The 19,808-nt window shown below is 35.0% G+C and overlaps 1 protein-coding gene across 4 annotated transcripts in view; it reads right to left on the bottom strand.

The window, feature by feature from the left end:
- The window catches only part of znf608.S (zinc finger protein 608 S homeolog), a 57,761-nt gene that overhangs the window by 23,118 nt on the left and 14,835 nt on the right, over window positions 1–19,808 (bottom strand). For all 4 annotated transcript variants that reach the window (XM_018244278.2, XM_018244280.2, XM_018244281.2 and 1 more), the window contains exon 3: window positions 11,656–11,914. In XM_018244278.2, the coding sequence (XP_018099767.1) occupies window positions 11,656–11,914 (259 nt within the window). The remainder of the gene's footprint in view (window positions 1–11,655; window positions 11,915–19,808) is intronic.

The raw sequence follows: 19,808 nt of genomic DNA, 5'->3' as shown, positions 1-19,808 counted from the left end.
ATAAGAACCCCATATTGGCTGATGCAATGACTAATGCAAAACAGATTGAAATTCACAGCTGGGCTGGCTCCTGATAACCTTTTAAGTTTAATAATATTTTCTCTTAGAACATGAGAGGATGACACAGGCAAGGTAAACAGAATATTTATTGGCAATGTATCTGTTGGCTTGGATCTTTATGCCTTCATGCAGGCTAAGGATTTAAAACCTATGTCCTTCCTGCTGTAGATACACATTACAAAATGGTTTAGTTCTCTATAAAGTTTAGATCTGTGTAGATTAGCAGAAAGCATGTTTCATGTTAAAATTTGCCACCTGCGCCTGTCATAACCCACTGTTCCTATACTTTAATGGGTCTGAAGTTCTGGTCCATTTTTATGACTTTTTTGACCCACCTGACTCCTATAATAATGTCACCAAGAAAACATTAGCATTACTGTCTGGCCATGGACAGTCCTAAGACACACATGAGGCTCAGTTTTTACCCCAATCCTCCCAACCAGTGGTTCCTTCAAGTTTTGGGTCTGCTGTCCCATAATTATTATAAATTCAAAATAAAAGGTTGCAGATAATAAAACATAGTGTTGGTCCATCTGGAGGTCAGCAGGCCTGATGTAACACTCCAAGTGCGGTATACTCTGTATGATAAAAACTTGAACAATAGAATGATCATATTTGGAGCCGGGAATGTGTCTACTTCTCATTTTAGCTAATGACAGACATGGTGCTTGGTCACTCAGCTAAAAAACAAAACACCACCTCCTGTCTCTAGTATAGGTAAATCTAAAAACAACTGGACTTGCTGAGTAATCAATGAAGACGTTGTACTGAAGAAGCTTCTCGGATGAGTAGTGAAACGTCTTCATTGATTACTCAGCAAGTCCAGTTGTTTTTAGATTTACCTATACTAGATATACCATGACCTGGATGAATGAAAATCTTCATAGTCATACCACCTCCTGTCACTTCCATTGGTTTCAATGTGCTTTAAAGACTGAAAAATCGCATTACTGGAGCATTAAAGCTTCTCCCACTAAAGTAAACAGGGGCAATTCGTAACATTTTGAGCTGTGGTGTAAAGTACAGTACCACATGAGCCTTCAGCATTCAGAGGTTTTCTTTATAAGCAAAAGACATAGTTTGTAATTGTATATTTTTGTATGTACAGTGTACACTATATTACAATTACATTTGTACCAAACCAAAACAAAATCATTTTATATAAATGTCTTTCAATAAATTGTGAATAGATATTAGTATTCTTTTGACTACAAAACTGTGACACCAATATAAAATCCAGTGTCGTTAGTTCCATATTTAGCATTTGTTTCCTATGAACAGATTTCCAGCTCAATAAGCAAGGCCATCTTTATTTGTAGAATCCTGAATCCATTACCATACATACAAATTGACACCCTTTCGCAAGGTGCAGAAAGATTTGGCACTGAAACAAATATAATATACTGTATTTCTTCAATTTCCTCAGACATGTAATGATGGGTGTAATGAATCCTATTTCCTGCAAACTGTATCTGGTATGATTAAAGGTAAGCAATAAACATTTTGAAATAGCAACTATGCTAGAATGAATACTGAAGGAATGCCTCTGTGGACTGTTTAGTAGGATAAAAAAACTCTTCCATTACAAAACAAGGTGTTATTTGCCTATTTTATTTGCCTGTCCATGATAGATATAGTTTACATTTTTTGGTGTTACTGACCTTATAACTGCAGACAAATAATAATAATAATAATACATTTGTGGTGTTTCGCTTCACGGAAAATGTGCTAATTTCCTGCGAAATTCACAAATTTCCAGCGAAATTCGTGAAACGTTGAAAAAATCTCAAAACGACGCCCGCGCCTCGTTTTTGACACTTGTGTCCGGTTTTTCGACACAGGCGGACGCCGGCACAAATTTCTCGCCGAAAATGCGTCAGCGTGCAGAAAAACAAATTTCGCGGTGCTTTCGCAAATTTGTTTAATTAATTTGTTGCTGTCTGCTCACCTATACATAAACCTTTCTTATACAAAATACAATTTCTCCTAATTCCTTTTTATTTGCAGTTGCCTGACAGCAAGAATCTATAATACAACAAACGGAACATAATGTTGGATCAGTTTGAGCAAAGACTACTTTAACAAAAGGAAAAGTCAGAACAAGAACTTATGCAAATGCTCAACTACTTGAGAAATCTTCTGCCATGGCTGGGGATCAAGGAGTCTATCTGAGTCTCAATAGCTTTTCAACGGAGCTGCTCAAGTGAGCATGGCCACCCACTATGAGAAACACTACATTGCCAAGGTAACTTTCATTACACCACAGCTGCTCCATGAAGTAAAGGCCACTTTCATCAAATGAAAACATTTAATTCAATCATGCACAAATTAAATAGTGTGCCTGGCATATGAGTTTAATTACTGTATATCTGCAGGTTTTAAAAGGGCTGTAAACAACATTTGTAATACAGACCACTGATCTATATTAAGACCAATAATTGGTGGTCTCTTTTCAAAACAGCAGAAGGTGTATTTACTGTTCATATACATCAAACACAATGGTCAGCACTACTACCTTTCAGCCTTGGGGTCCTATGTTGGGTTCTGGTCAAGAGACTAAAGCTGGCCATAGATGTAAAGATCTTCAAAAGATCTTTTTGTTATCGTGAGACCACGATTATCTCGAAACCATCGTTTAAATGTATGATTTGTCCATCAACTAAAAAGCCCATTTCAGGTGATATTGCCAGCAAAATGGAAGGGTAGCTGCCTGCTTGGCCCTGCAAACATAGATAGATTGCACTGGGGCCGATAATTTTTTTTTAACCTGGCTGATCAATTTTCTGACAGATGTCGGACGAAAAATCGTAAGATGTACGATCATTCAAATCCCACTAACTTCATGATAATTTAACGGATTGGTCGGATCTTGCTAAAATCGGTGGTTCACCAAAGAAAAATATTTGCGTCTATGGGGACCTTTAGGGATATCTTTACTAAAGGGTGAAGGTTACAGTTTTAAATATTTTCACTTAAAATAAAAAATTGCCACTATATTCCCAATTGCTAAAAGAAAAGTACAAGTTTTGGCAAACAAACTTCTCTTTGGCAAATATTCACATCTTTATGCCAGGTGACAATTCAGTGTTAAAATTAGGAAATGCACCATTTTCCAAAAGCACAAGAACAAATATTTGCCAAGAGAAATTTCTAAAGGTAGAACAGCCACTTCTACATCTCATTTTCATCTCCTCCATGCTTATATCCAAAATATGTAATTTCTTTAAAATTCTCCCCGCTACAATAATATGGTCAAAATACACCGGTGAATATTAAATCAGAGAATGTTTGTCAAGAGAAAATTGGCCATATTACACACAGTGCACTTTGGGGGTTATTTATTTCAAAATCCGAATTTTTCTGATTTTTTTAAATAAAAAGTCTTACCAAACTAGAATCCACAATTTGACCTTATTTATTATTTAAAAAGCACAATGAATCAGTTCGGGGAAAACCCCAAAAAAATCGTATGATTTATTCTGGTTCTGATTTATTCTGATTTATTCAGCGCAGACCACAGAAACTTCCAAAGAGGATAAGGAACTCTCCCATTGACTTATATACAATATCGGCAGGTCTGAAATGGCGGATTTTTCGATTCTGACTTTTTGCAGCCTCAGGGTATAAAAAAACTCAAAATATTCAGGGTTTTTAGTATTTGGACTTTAATAAATAACCCCTTTAGTGTAGCGAATCATACTTTGTCAGCGTTAGACAAAGAGAAAATCCAAAGTAATTATGCAAAGCATTCTTATGTCCTTCCTGTTATATATATATATATATATATATATACTTTGAGAAAGGCCTCGGAGAGGCCGAAACGTTAGTCGTTTAGTTAATAAAAACATTTTTTCAATTTAAGTCCTGAGAGTGCGGACCTTCTTTGTGGGATAAATATTTCAAAAATTTTGGACACTGCACCCAGGCAATGTTGAACCGTTTGACGAGAGTGCCGGCTCCTCCATTGACTCTATATATATATATATATATATATATATATATATATAAAAATAAATATACTGTATATACTCTGTATACATACAGTATATATATATATGCAGAACAGTAAAAAATATTTAATTAAGCACAGCTAAGCAGAGGGCATTGTGTCCATTAAACTACAGTTTCTTATAACTCAAAGCAACACACAGCTCTTTCATTATTAATTACCATTTGTCAGTTTGTTGATTTAATCTTTAATGCCTGACTGACTTGGTGCGTGAGGAAGTGAAATAGAAGTTTACCTTGATAGGCTGCCTAGATCACACTGTGCAATGTACCAGAAAGACTGACAGTCACTGATTACAACCACAAAGTTGTAACGGAAACATAAGCCTGGGTTTTTTGTTTTTTTTTAAAAAACACAATTTAAATAGTTACTAATTAAGGCAAAATGTTCACACACTTTTGTACACACTCAAAGGGAAAACTTGTTATTGCAGAAGCAAAGATAAATATCAAAATAATTTTGTCCGATGTAGACATTTCATATTTACTATTGGATAGGCTGGTGAACATGAATGCACGCACACAAAGTAAAAAAATAGGTTTGAAATTTAAAAATCACACTACAGTTAACTATCCCAATAAATTAAACAGTCAGAACAGCTTTAATTGTTCTCTTATTATATTTTTAGGTAGGTTGTAGTTATTTGTCCCTTAGCTGCTTTTTTATGGTAAATTTAGAAAATATCTGAGCAATGTACTTATTTATTCTTAATTACTAAAATATCCACTAAACTACATACGCTGAATGATTACCTTCATAGAGAGAAGCAAGTACCACGCTGTGATCTCACCCTGGGGCTTTAGATTAATGCTGATAAGGGCAAGATGTTTAGAGGAGGGACAACACAGTTGGACCATGAATCAACCTATGATGTTTTATTGCTTTATTACTATAAATTAATTCACTAAAAGCAGAAGTACAGCAATTTATTAGCATCATGTTAAATGCTAAGGAAAAAAATGACCATGGAATACAATGAAAATAGAGGTTTGTATGGTAGGATTATGACATTCTGGGAGAATGTTCTCTCCCTTTGTTCAGTTCAAGCCTTGTGGGCATCCATTCATGTAAATGTAGAGCAATTAGACTGATGATGAACACAAGGCGTTTTACAACAAGTATGACAATAGCTATGTACAGAACATGGATAATGGAAGCTTTTATCTGGACAGACTTCACCTCTACTGTTGGACAATGAGGGAAGTGACCAGATGTCAGACTTATTTTCTATACTTTCAGGAATGGTAAATATGCATTTACCACACAATTTTCTGTGGAGAAGATAAAAAAAATGTTGCTCTTTTGTTAACATTGCTACAGCTGCATTGCAAAGGGCTTACTGTAAACTACTATTAATCCATCAACTTCTTATCAACTGTTAGGTAATTTACAATATTTTTGCAGTTACTTTCCTACTTAAGCCTCCTTTCTCCTTTATCTTCCTGGAAAATTTGGTTACCATAGTTTCTGTGTCACGCTGAGACTTGATCTGTAGAGCTGCTATTAAGCTGCTGATAACAGTGTTTCTGTTGCAATTTATGAGAAATGTCAGTTGAAGGCATAGTGAATTGTACACACTATATTTTCCCAGCTGGAGATATCCGTGAATGGAAAGAAAAACATGAATACACATGCACTGTGGGCTAGAAAAGGCAGTTTCCTATTTTTGTAGGGTGGTCTTGATTTAAAAAAAAAACAACTACTAAGGATTTCATTGTGAACTTGATATTCCTAGGAATTTAAGAGTATCACCTATTGCTACAGTAAAGAAAATGAGCAAATAAATAGTTGTATGCTATTTCAGCATTTCACCTTAAATCATAACTATTCGGTCAACTGCTTAATTTTACCACTGCAATATTTTTAATACATGAAAGTTTACACACACCCATATGGATGCAAATCAAGCATATCAGTAGCCACTGAGGTGTATTGAACTGCAATGCAACTAGGTGAGCATATTATACTTTTTTGGCATAAAGTCTTACATTTGTTGAAAATACTGTATGTCAAATACTTTACTGGGAAACAAGCATTGTCCTATAAGATTCTGGGACAATTTCTCCCAGACAAAACAAAAGGCCTTTATTTTGACTGGACATTGTTTTCTTATGTTAGTCATTAGCTTAAAATACTCAGGGGAAAAATGTGAACTCTTTACACAACATTTATGGAACTAAAGTTATAAACTCACACAATTCAGAGCTGGTATGGCACATTGCAGCATCTATTAAACAAGCACATATTTTCCAGGAAACTGAGGATTAACTTCCCTTCAGACCTTACAGGAAGGCTCTTGCAAACAGAGGAAAGTAGAATGGTTACTTAGCTGCTTAAATGAAAACATACTGAGTTGTGGCAAGCAGCCAGAGAAACAATTTCAGATCTGTTATCCCATCTGGTTGGCTTGTAAACTATTGAAATATACAACCTAATATCTGATTTAGAAACAAATACTGACTAGGACTCATAAAAGCCAGACTTCTTGGTGTGCTGTTTATTATGACTATATACCATGTGATCCATAAAGCACAGTTTTCCAGCAGTTGCAGGGAACCTAAGCATTGTCCAAAGTACCTAAGCAGTAGAACCAAAAAAAGTGCATGGCTGAAGTTATTATGGCCTTCAGCCAGGAAGCTCTCACAGATCAAGCAACAAGTCTTATATTTTCCTCTCTTAGCAAACTAAACATTGCCCTCAATTCAGTGGTTTGCAGTATCAGCATACTCTAATTGAGTGCAGACTTTTAACTTCGATGTGAAAGAAACAAAAGTAAGAATTACATGGTGTTTGGTTGCTTACACATCTGTTACTGATGGTTTAGCTTGGGGGCTTGAAAGTATTACCTAAGAGTTCAGGACAGTTAAAAAGGAATTGGAGATTATGGTTAGCAAAGTGAAGAAGTAATTACACGACACTAGACAAAAATAAGGATTATTTTGAGGAGTTCAATAAAATATGTAGAATAATACAGAAAACATAACATACTTCTTCTCTCACAAACAACTAAAGCTCAATCCTCCTCTAACGCAGAGTGTGTTGAAAAGAAAAGCCGCACAGCAGGGTTTCCCACCCCCACTGAGAATTCCACATAGGATAGATGTCTACATGCAGCCCCCAAACATAATTACTGTAGGCCAGCTGAGAAAACAGTTTGAGCTCTAACGTCAGCTTTTAGATGCTAAGTGTGTCACTTTTTGGGGCATAAATTAGAGGTTTTTTTGTAAATAAAAAGCAATGAATCTCATCATTAATGATAACTAAAGAGCCAAAACTGACCACTGTGGCACTAAATAGAATTTTTTGACAAGTTTAACTGTTAATATTAATTTTGGAAAATGAACAAAGAATTCTGATCCACCTGCCAGAACCTTTGTGATAAACAAAAGAAATGATCTCCTGGTCTGATATGTTGACAACCCCCTATAATAACAACCTGAATAGTTGGATTTTGTGCTTAGGTTCTCTATCTTCACTGCGTTACCAAGCTCACAGTATGCAAATCTATATAGGACAGACAAGGATCATGTATTGCGACATTTAAAACTAGATAACACCTTTTAAATGAAATATGAAATTATGTGTTTAACAAATTAATAGGATTTTTTACTTAGTAGATGAGTATGCTTAGAGGTTTAGGTTTCTAATCTGGTCAGCTATTTTAGATTTTAGATGCCTCCTTTGTCATCAACTACATTTGCTATGAAGAAACACGAAGGTGAATTTTGGAATAAAAACCAGGCATGGCCAGCCATAGACACATCTGTCATCTGATCATATTTTGTTTAACAATGTTTAAAGTAAAATCTGGATCACTGCCACCAAGCTGTCAGTTCACCTTTGTAACAGAACATCTGACATTGTGCATTATTAGGATCATGCAAGAGTTCTGGGAGGTTGGTTAAACCAAACTATAAACCTTATACCTCAGTTATGCCAATAAATACAAGAAATATTGCATGTCATGAATCATCATAATGCCCAATATACAGCTGTGAAAAACTTTAATGCAGAGAAGAACTCAAGCATTCTTTATTTTGTTACCTTAATCTTCTGGGCTTCATATTTTTTAGCCTACTTTTCTATTGGCATTAACATGTTCTAAAAGAAGGGCTGAGAGATGATGCCTCTCTGTCTACTAATGTGAGAAGTGTATGGCATGCTGACAGTTCATTCCTTGAACAAAAGCTGTAAAGTGAAAAAATCTGCTCACAGGGAAGTTTTCACACAAACATTAGCGTTAGGAAAATCCAGTCTGTGTCTATAAAAATCTCTGAAGGTATGTAGCATGGCTTGTTTCTATCTGCTCTTTACTTAAAGAAAGGGAGATTGTTTACCTTCTAACTAAGCTTCATAGGGAACAAATCTACAAAATTCTCATTGTGTGTGTTGGATTTTTTTAAAATGGGTTTGGGGTTCTTTGGGGTTTTCCTAGACTAAAAACCTTAATAGTGGCATTATAGAAAGTGACTTATTGGGATTCATATCAGCCAATATACTGTATATTTCATGTCTCCACATGTACAGAGCTCATTATTACTTTTAATATGGAACCAATTAAACTGACTCTAAACAGCGCTTAACCCTCAACCTCAACTGATCCAACCTTCAAGCTATTGTTCAGTTAAAGCAATTAATTTGTCTGTTGGGGGAATCTGGAAGTTTTAGGTCAACAACAGCTATAGAAATGCAGTATGGATACCTACAACAGTTTTGTTATGTGGGTTACACTTACTACAAAATGCAATTTGTATCTTTATTGCCAGTATTAATAATAGAACCAAATCTGCCCCACTAGAAGTAATATAAGGATTCAATAATAAATGCTTGGACTATATTCAATGGCAAAAGCTCATAGGGTTATTTTATGCTTGAACAAGCACAATCAGGCAATTCTCATAGAAGGTAATGGGGAGGGATTTTTATTTTTGGGCTACTAAAAACATGACAAAACATTTGAAATTGTACCATGTAGCATTCCAATAAAGCGTGGTTTCCATAGCTTAATTTTTTCACATAGACATTAGTCTGCTTATATAATGTAAAGGATCAAAATCAAACAAACTATAGGTAGCCAAAAATATATACACAAACATAAACTTTATTTTTTATTTCTTAAAGATTCGATTTTTAATGGATTGTTTTGGAACTTGAAATCACCTGTAAATAGTGGTTTAGAATGTTGTGCTGAATCTCCATTAAGGATGAAAAATTAACATTTGAAGTATATATATATATATATATATATATATATATATATATATATATATATATATATATATATAATATATATATATATATATATATATATATATATATATATTACTTTTTATATAATGTGCTCTTGCTTTAGATACCATATGCACCGTACACTGAAGCTAGTCTAAACATATGCTTCTTTTTTCCCAGAAGGATAAGAGCATCTAAAACAGACTGTGACAGGTTAAGTAACAGGTCTAATTTCATAGTAACCACCTCTAGAGTATTATATTCCCAAAAACAGACCTCTGAAAACGGCAGGTATTAGATTTAGTGGAGGTCAGGGGAACCCTTCAAATAATATGTTTCATCTTACTGCACAGTTTCTTGAGCCTGTGTAGTAAGAGGCTGATGCACAGCTCAGAGCACACATTCTGTTTAGAATACCCTTGGCCCAGATACAAATGAATTTTAATTAGCAGTAAACAACTCATTTACATAACTTCAAACAGTGATTGGTTTTTTCACAGATGAAGTTGAATATGCACACCAGCAGTTACCATCTTAGTTGATAAGAGAGCAATACTGAAAAGTGTAGAAAAGAGCCTGGACATTATTAACAGGACAACTGCCATATAAAACTTTGATTTTAGATTGAATGTTAGGAATCACATCATTTTAAACTTAGTAAGAAAACAAAAATCCTTTATTAGGGAAAAATGAGCATATTAGGAAATGCCAGGTGGACAAAGACTATTCCTTTCATTTATAATCCCAGGAAATCTGAATACACATAGTTATGCAAAGCCATGTGTGCCCCAAATGTTACAGATGAAATGTCATGGAAAATCTTGCATGCATCTGTGAACAATTTTGCAGAATACTTTTTCGTGCCAATGCACAGAATAGATCAAAAAGGAAGGAAACCCAAAACATCCTCTGACAATTTTGCATTTCAGTTGAAGAATAAAAATTCTTTCCAAGCCAGACAATTTCATTCTCGACCTAGTTAAATGCCATTTTTTTTTTCAAAACAAGCTGTTTGAAATATAGTAAGTTATTCATTAAATTTTAACCTCCCTACTTACTTTGAAAACCATGGCATCATAATAACAAGCGCACAATGCCACACATGATACTTTTGGAGGAATTAAATCCTTGAAATCCATAAAAGCACAAAATCCCTTTTACTATGAAAAAAGGGTAGAGTTTTTAGGCTAAAGAGACAAAATACAGAGCACTTAAGTTTTGTATATAGGATTGTTCTTTCAAGGGGGGTGCATATTAATTCAAAGAATGCCACAACTTAAGTTTATTCAGTTGAAATACTCCTTATAATGAAAAGGCTTTTTCTTCAAAATGGTAAACACAACCTCTCACAGAAGTAATTTGCATAAGACAAAGCAAAAGTTTAAGCCACCTTTATTATACAGATGCAGCCACTTTGGTTTGTCTGTTTGACACAGAATAACTAAACACAGATATCCCATTTATCTCATTTAACACAGAAAACTGAGTCACAACATCCCATCTAATTAAAGCATTCACCATTGTTCACAATGGTGCTTTGGTATGCTAATGGAAAGGTTAAATGCATTAAATGAGTTAAGATGACTTTAGATAACGCAGTTTCTTCAATTAACCATGAGTCATGACGCATTTATCTCACAAATCCAAGTGGCTTCATCTGTACTTGTCTTGTGCAGGATTTCTGGCTGCATAATGACTGAATACTGAATCCAAGACAATATTTCTTGCTCAGATTGATTTCATAAGCTTTGCCACTTAACACCATGTACAAGCATGTTATAACTTGCATGTTCTTTTTTAAACAAAATCATAATAGCATACCATATGACATTTGTATTCATCTGTATTCTTTTTCCTGCATTTTACTGTGTATACAGTAGAAGTAATGAGAGATTATATTACTTCTCTGGGCTTCTCTTTGATCGAGAATATTTTTTTCTAACTGACCAAGCTATTTTCCTTATTCAAGATTTTCATCGTATTGATTTTCATCGTATTGATTATAAACTGACAAGTTACACAATTATTTGAATAAAAAACACAGTGAGAGAGAGAGAACACAACATGGTACAATTTACATGTTGTGGAATGTGCCATTTTTGCCATAGAAAGATCTATTATGTTTTAAGCTAATAAACCCTATCATTAATCCGCTAATGAAAAATACTTTCCAAGAATAAGTTAGTATCTTGGATCAACACAGCTACTACTGAGATTAGGGAAGAATAGGGAAGTCAGTACGTTATATACAGAAACTAATCAATTAAGTTTGATACATTTTCATTTACAGTAAATATACATTTAAATTGGTGGAATTCTTGGTAACATTTTAAAATATTTTTTCTCAAAGAACATACCTTCTTCCGTTTCGTGCCAGACAATTCCTTCTAAATTAACACTGGTTCCAGGTTCACAAGGTCCAAGGCATTCAGGTTCTGTTACAATTCCAACATCACAGGTATTTACACCCACTGAACGCGTTCGCACCAATAGCTGTTCCACTGGGGCTGCAATAGTTATTGAGGATGGAGAACAGTAGGAAGGCTGAATCTGAGGGGAAATGCTGCTGTGAACTGGTGGTGGTGGTGGGGCAGGCACAGTAAACAGCGGATCAACCTGGGGAAAAAAAAATATTTATGTAAGATTATGATACATATCAGGGCCACAAATTAAAAATCACACTGCAACATGTACATTTTTGAACATGTCAGGAACAAACTTTTATTTAAAAATTATTATTTTAATATTAATAAATACTTATTGTATACTTGTAATTGCATAAAGGATTGGAAGATCAATACATTTTCATAGCATGCAGTTAACAAAATCTTTGTTTCTAGTTCTATGTGTTCCCCATTACCCACATAAGTGAATTTGCATGGACCAGACACTGTTATTTGGTCATAGTCACACACTTGCTGTTCGTCTGGATGACTTACTTTGAAAACATGAGGAAAAACTGGATGTTGCTATTTTCTGTTAGCTAACAACCTATCACATGATCAATTAGGGCACTTTATTAACCAACAGAATTTTCAGTCCCTGAGGCACCTTAGTGATCCAATACTAGTGGTCATCTAATTTGTCTGTGGATTAATCATTTGCTTGATGCTTGGCAAGTTTTCATTTATCAACAATTAAATGGATCAAGGGAAAAGTGGAATGATTTGGGGGTAATGTGATATTGGGGAGATTTGTTACATTGATTTGTTACATTTTCTCTTAAAACAATGGACATAAAACACATTGGAATAGTCCAGTAGCAGGATTGTTAATCCTATGTTGCTAACTGTTGGTTGAAAATGTCTTCTTGCAAAATAAAATGTGATTAGCTGCTTTGTCTATAGTATGTTTATAGTCTGTGTGTATGTGTGACTTTTTGCATAAGGTTGTAACTAACCTTGCAACCCAATGAAGATCTATAATTATGCTATGTATATGGCCAGCAGGTTTTAGTGAGGAATAGTTGAATGAATGGGTGAATAGACAATGTGCTTAGTATCTCCTTGATTCTAGGTCATCTCCTGGATTCTTAGCAGTCTCACAGAAAATCAGATAAAGCTCACTGAGTAGAAAATTGCTTATGTGCCATGCACCATAAGAGGCTACTTGTCATATATGCTGCATAATCATCTACAGCTATATCATTGCATGATAACAATCCAATACCTCTCTAGTTCTCCATTTGTGCTGCATCTTCCAACCAGAGAATTATTATTATCCTTGCTTTATATAGCACCAACATATTACACTGTATACCCACAAAAGCAAAGAGTTGATTTTATTTTCAAGATTCAGAAATACATGTTACATAGGCTGAATACATGACTTTAGCCTTTATTTATATTTTTAATAATATTTCAACACAATTATTTCCTTAAAAATTACAGATTTGCATTTTATATTTCCCTTTGAAATGTTGATACTATACATAGGATCCTGCACCACAATTTTAATTTAGAATTTGAAAAATGATGCCTTTTTTTATTCTAAAAATGCTGCATTATGCAGAAAGCCAATAAATAAATGAAACTACTGATGCAGTATTCAGTTCTGCAATAAAACTAGGTCTTGGCTAGGCAGTAGGTAACGGGGTAATTCACAGGGTTATTGCAGCTAGCTGACATGATCTTTGTTTCCAGCAGTTCATAAATATGTGGAATGTATTCCTCACTTATCTCCTCAGTGACCACCAAGTGTTACATAGTTACATAGTTACATAGTTAAATTGGGTTGAAAAAAGACATGGTCCATCAAGTTCAACCCCTCCAAATGAAAACCCAGCATCCATACACACACCCCTCCCTACTTTTAATTAAATTCTATATACCCATACCTATACTAACTATAGAGCTTAGTATCACAATAGCCTTTGATATTATGTCTGTCCAAAAAATCATCCAAGCCATTCTTAAAGGCATTAACTGAATCAGCCATCACAACATCACCCGGCAGTGCATTCCACTACCTCACTGTCCTGACTGTGAAGAACCCCCTACGTTGCTTCAAATGAAAGTTCTTTTCTTCTAGTCTAAAGAGGTGGCCTCTGGTGTCCTCTAATGTACTTGTAAAGTGTAATCATGTCCCCTCGCAAGCGCCTTTTTTCCAGAGAAAACTACCCCAACCTTGACAGTCCACCCTCATAATTTAAGTCTTCCATCCCTCAATCCCTGTTGTTCATGAGTCCAGAATGCTCAGGACCTGTGGTTTTCCAGATAATGGATATTTCTGTAATTTTAATCATCATACCTTAACTCTACTATTTAAGGCATTTAAAAATTAAATAAATCCAATAGGCTGATTTTGCCTCCAATTAGGATTAATTATATTTTAGTTTGGATCAATTGCAACATACTGTTTTTTATTACAGAGAAAAAGTAAATAATAAAAAAATGGATTATTTGGATAAAATGGAGTCTGTGTGCAATGGCCTTCTTATAATTTTTTGTGGATAACGGGTTTCCGGATATGGATCCTATACCTGTATTAGTTACCACCCATGTGTGTCTGACCTAAAAAAAACATCACTAGTCACATTAGACAAACAAACATAAATTAATGAACAATATGGAATGCTAGATATTGCCTCACATTGCAATGGATACAAATAAACCCCTTGCTAAGAAATATAACATTAACTAATAGCTAGAAAACATTATATAAGTTGTTGGTACTTGAGATTTTTCAGTGATGAACAAAATGTATGAAAAGCAAACAAAGTTGAGGCTTTTACTCTTGTAGAGTTGCGCAAGTGTCTGTCTTCTGTTTTGCAGCCCAGATAGCTGCAGCTATTGCCTTGATTAGAATGCTTTCTTGGCAAGAGGCTGGGGGGAGGTACATAGGTGTCCCCACCTTCTGCCCCCTAACGTGTAAATCATTCACAAATATAAGAGAGACAGAGGACACAGGGACCTGGCCTAAAAGTAAATACAATAGCCCTATATCATCTTACAGACAATAAATAGTTGTACAGCTTTCCAGGTACATGAACTGTATAGTAATAAATCAAATCAAACCAGACTTGCTGTATTTTTCCTCTTGAAGATCTTTGACTAGTCATGTGACCGGCTTTCTCAATTCAAAATGATTCCGACTGGCTTTCTCAATTCAGAATTGATGACTAGTGAAACATCTTCACGAGAAAAAACTACAACAAGTCCAGTTGATTTGACTTATTACTACAGAGATAATATGACCTGGATGAATGAGAACCTTCACAGACTTCCTAGGTATAGCAAGCAAATTTGACTAAATACAGATTGCCTCAGCTTCTTATGGCTGAAAAGTGGAACAGCAGCACAATACTCGGGGCAAAGTGATCTCAGGAGGTTTCATTGCTGTCCTTTAAAATTAACCATTATTTTTAACACACAAAACAAAATAACAAAGTAGTAGAGATGCAACGAATACAACAGCTGTTTTTGGCACCATTTCAATCCAGAATTTAATACAAAGGGAAAAAAACACAGTTTTTTTTTGCAGTAGCTCATTATTTTAAGTTGACGACTGCCAGGTGTTAATGCGCACTGAGAACTAGCCAGAACATAGACACAGAGCACAATTATGCTGGGAAAATCGCTGATACTAAGCTTTTCCCAGGAAACCTACATTTAATTAGTACTGAAACAGGGTGACAATTGTGAAGTGAGAATAATCAGTGTAAACACTTTAGGAAAGTATATATGATGCTGAGTTTTTCATTTACTGTAGCTTCCAATCCCACAGTGTAAAACAATGCTCACACAACTGGTTCAGCTCCATGCTGAGTGTTTTGCCATAACTTGTTTAAGTATAAATACTCTTTATAAAAAATTCCAAATCCATTGAGAGGAAAAACAACTCTGGCATATAATCTGCAGATGGGTCATTATGTGACTTTCTAAAGGAACCAGAAGTAACCTATTAATATAAGAAGGGCAATCGGTGCTCTATGTGAGTTATTATCTAAAAGAACAGGCAGTTATTTTTTGGGGCAATGGCAGACAGGGTGATTCTATACTGATAAGGTAATGTGTGTACCCACCTGTCCAAGTGACTGCCACTGAAATGGGGGCAATCTGAGCATTTGGTCAACTGTTTACTCAACTGGAAATACATTTTTGATGTCCTGAATGGCCCTCTATGGAATTCCCAAACTCAGGGAATTAAAATTCTTAGGCCACCAGGGACTAGAGGAATCCCTTTGTAAACAAATAATCTGCAAGAAGATACTACACTACAAATATTTTTAGAAATAACTAAATATATAGGTCAAAGAAGGTGACAGGATCATAAAACGCTTCTAGTATACATATATTAAAGCCTTTGAAGAATTGATTCTGCAGTTTATCAATGATGATTTATAAGTAACACTGATTTAGCTGCAGGTTAACACTGAGGTCTAATTATTAGTAGTCAGACAACAGCTATGTGAACACATCAATTATGGGACACTGCCAAAAGCCCTCAAGATCTAAAAGATTAACAGCCAATCCTTCACTTTACAAGCTTGCATCATAAAGAATATAAATAAAGAAAAGGGTTATGAGAAGGCCTGTCTGTGTAATTCACACTCTAAAACAAGATATTCCCACTTTTACACAGTTGGCCTAGGAATATAGCCCTCATAATATAGCCCTCATAAAGAAGTAATGCACTGCCAGCTTACACTTAAGCCAGTTCTAGGGCCATAAGCGGAAGAGCATTTCAGGTTTCTGAAAGAAGAGCAAAAGTTGTAAGTAGAAGGAAAAAATATATCCCACCTGCATAACACAATTTAAAGCAGTGCTAAAAAGACCAAAATTGAAATTTTGAATATATATTTGGTGTAAAATCAGAGAAATGCATTATGAATTATATTATCGATGGGACCCCCAAAATGTGCGAAATGAGAGAGAAATGGAAATCAGGGTAAAAAAGATGAAAATCAGGATATCAGGGTAAAACTGAGGTTTATTTATATATACATTATATGGAAAAGGTCCAAGATGGGGACCTGAAACATTGGCCTGTTTTCTTTTAATGATTGATTAAATTATATATATATATATATATATATATATATATTAGGGATGCACCGAATCCAGGTTCCGGATTCGGCCAGGATTCGGCCCGGCCGAATTGAATCTGAATTCTAATTTGCATATGCAAATTAGGGACAGGGACAGAAATCGCGTGACTTTTTGTCACAAGACAAGGAAGTAAAAAATGTTTTCCCCTTCCAACCCCTAATTTGCATATGCAAATTAGGATTCGGTTCGGTATTCGGCCGAATCTTTCGCAAAGGATTCAGGGGTTCAGCCGAACATAAAATTGTGCATTCGGTGCATCCCTAATATATATATATACTTGTCGAATGCCGGCACTCACAAAAAATTTGGTCAAATGAATGCCTGGGTGCAATCCTTAAATATGTTCTTAATGTAGTCCTCAAAGAAGGCGCACTCACAGGTCTTACAAAGTAGAAAAAATATTTAATGTGGGCACAAACTAATGTTTCGGCTGAGAAAGGCTGGTGTCCCAGCCGAAACGTTAATTTGTGCCCACATTAAGGGGCACATTTACTATTGGTCGAATATCAAAGTTAAATCCTTCAACTTCGAATATCAAAGTCGAAGGATTTACCGCAATTCGCTCGATCGAACGATCAAAGGAAACATTGTTTGATCGAACGATTAAATCCTTCAAATTAAACGATTCGAAGGATTTTAATCCATCGATCGAACGATTTTCCTTCAATCACAAATTGCCTAGAAAGCCTACGGGGACCTTCCCCATAGGCTAACATTGGTGCTCGGTAGATTTTAGGTGACGAAGTAGGTGGTCGAAATTTTTTTTTAAGAGACAGTACTTCGACTATCGAATGGTCGAATAGCCGAGCGATTTTTAGTTCGAATCATTCGATTCGAAGTCGTAGTCGAAGGTCGAAGTAGCCAATTCGATGGTCGAAGTAGCCAAAAAAATACATTGAAATTCGAAGTATTTTTCCTTCTAATCCTTCACTCAATATAAAAATATATAAATATATATATATATATATATATATATAAAATATATATATATATATATATATATATATATATATATATATATATATATATAGTCAAAAGTATGGATGCACACTGAGAATTATCTATAGAAAATCTTCACTTTTATTTAATCAATATATATATAATTTTTTTTTTACTTTAAATTTCACTGTACTGTACAAACGAGCAGCATTCTGGGCTCAATTTGCACATGAGATTCTGATATAGCAAATAGATAGCAACTGGATCATTAAAGGGCTTCTTCATTTCCCTTCATATTATTACATACTGAAGCAACATACCCAAGCTGACTGCAGAAAGCATTATACTGCAGAATCCGGTGTTCAAACGTCATTATTATGTGTACAGACACAAAAACAATAAACAAGCCCATTAGTCCATTTATTGATATAGTTGAAATCTACAGGGTGGAAGAGCTTTCTCAGCTTTATTTTAAGGACCCCTTATTCAAATCAATTTCTCTACTAAATCCATCCAACTGTGCACCAGAGAGAAAACATTCCAAACTAAGGCTAAAACAAATATCTTGTAATGTTATGGCACATTCTTTGAAAATTGTTTTATTATACAGTATCTGTGTTTTTTTTTTTTTTAAACAACGTTTTGTTGTCTGGTCATGTTAATTCAGTCAAAGAAAGTGCACACACTCCTGCAGCCAGCCTGTGAGGTAAAAAAGAAGAAGCTTTATATCATATTGTTAAAAATCACACGTCCTAACGCGTTTCGTATCAAAGGGTACGTAATCATAGGCAACTGTGATTACTCCTCCTTTGATATGAAACGCGTCGGACCTGGGGTTTCTACACCCAGGTCATCTCTCCCATTGGATGAGCTATAGTTCTACAATTGCTTTTGACACTACGTTTTCTAAGTGCAGAGAATTGTTCTGTGCTTTAGATAATTTTTACTAAGCTGTAGAGCCAGCTGTGTTTCTCTTTTTGTGTGGTCATGTTAATGTTTAAGTTTTTTTTTAAGAAGCCTTAAAAATGCAGTGAACAAAATGCGAGATCACCCTTCTGCCTCTGCATGTACACTGCACAGGGAAAAAACAACAGCATTTAAGGCAATCATTGTGTTTTATCAGATCCACAACCATTCTTCTTCTTTCATTTTGTTTAATGTATGCAGTTCAACAAAACCGACAAGTCCTTCTTGCAATAATTGGTGTACAATTGCTGGGAGTAACTAGGCTTATCTGGTTCCACTCAGACAGCATAAACAAATCAACGCACTGCCCTACCCCCACACTTTTTATTTTAAGACTCACAGAAGGCTTAGATGTAGTGTCCTTGTGATTCATTACTAATGCCTCCCTAGTAGAAAGAGGGAGCAATGTCACAACAGTGACAAAATCTAAAGCCAGACACTCATTTCCTATACCTCATCGCCCTATTCTTTAACCTTTTTGTCCGTAGCAGTTGGCTACCAACTAGGTTTTAATCTGTAAACAAATGATTTGCTTTACAATTAGACTATCCGTTTCTTTTTCTTCTTTTTTTTTTTCTTTTTTGTAGTTGCTTGGCAGTCATCCAATCTACAAGCTCATATGTTTTTCTATTATTTAGTACTCATGATGGTTAAAAGGCAATAAGCTCATTTAGACTTTATAAAATTGTAAGCCATCAACAAAAGCATTTAAAGCTTCTTAGAAGTTCTGTGGCTTTTGCCTGCAGAATTAATAATGTAAAAAGGAAGAAATGTACTTGGTTTGGTAAAGTGCTTTGTAGTCAATTACTGCAAATTGCACACTACTCTTATGCTACTTGAATGATAAAAATCTATTGGGTATTTTTGAAGGGTGTGAAGAAACAACACATTCAGAGTGAAGACTGCACTAATCAAGCAAATAGCATTTTAGATGGAATTATATTTTTCTCTACAAGGGGATGTACATGCATATTCAATGCAGGATTTTGTTGGAGATGTTCCTTAGCAAATTGCAGCAAGATATGTTTAAATGAATCACATTTATGAAATGCATT

Source organism: Xenopus laevis, chromosome 1S (assembly GCF_017654675.1).
Source record: "Xenopus laevis strain J_2021 chromosome 1S, Xenopus_laevis_v10.1, whole genome shotgun sequence".
Taxonomy (NCBI): Eukaryota; Metazoa; Chordata; class Amphibia; order Anura; family Pipidae; genus Xenopus; species Xenopus laevis.
The sequence above is the reverse complement of the archived record's forward strand: the minus strand, read 5'-3'. Positions and strand labels throughout refer to the sequence as shown.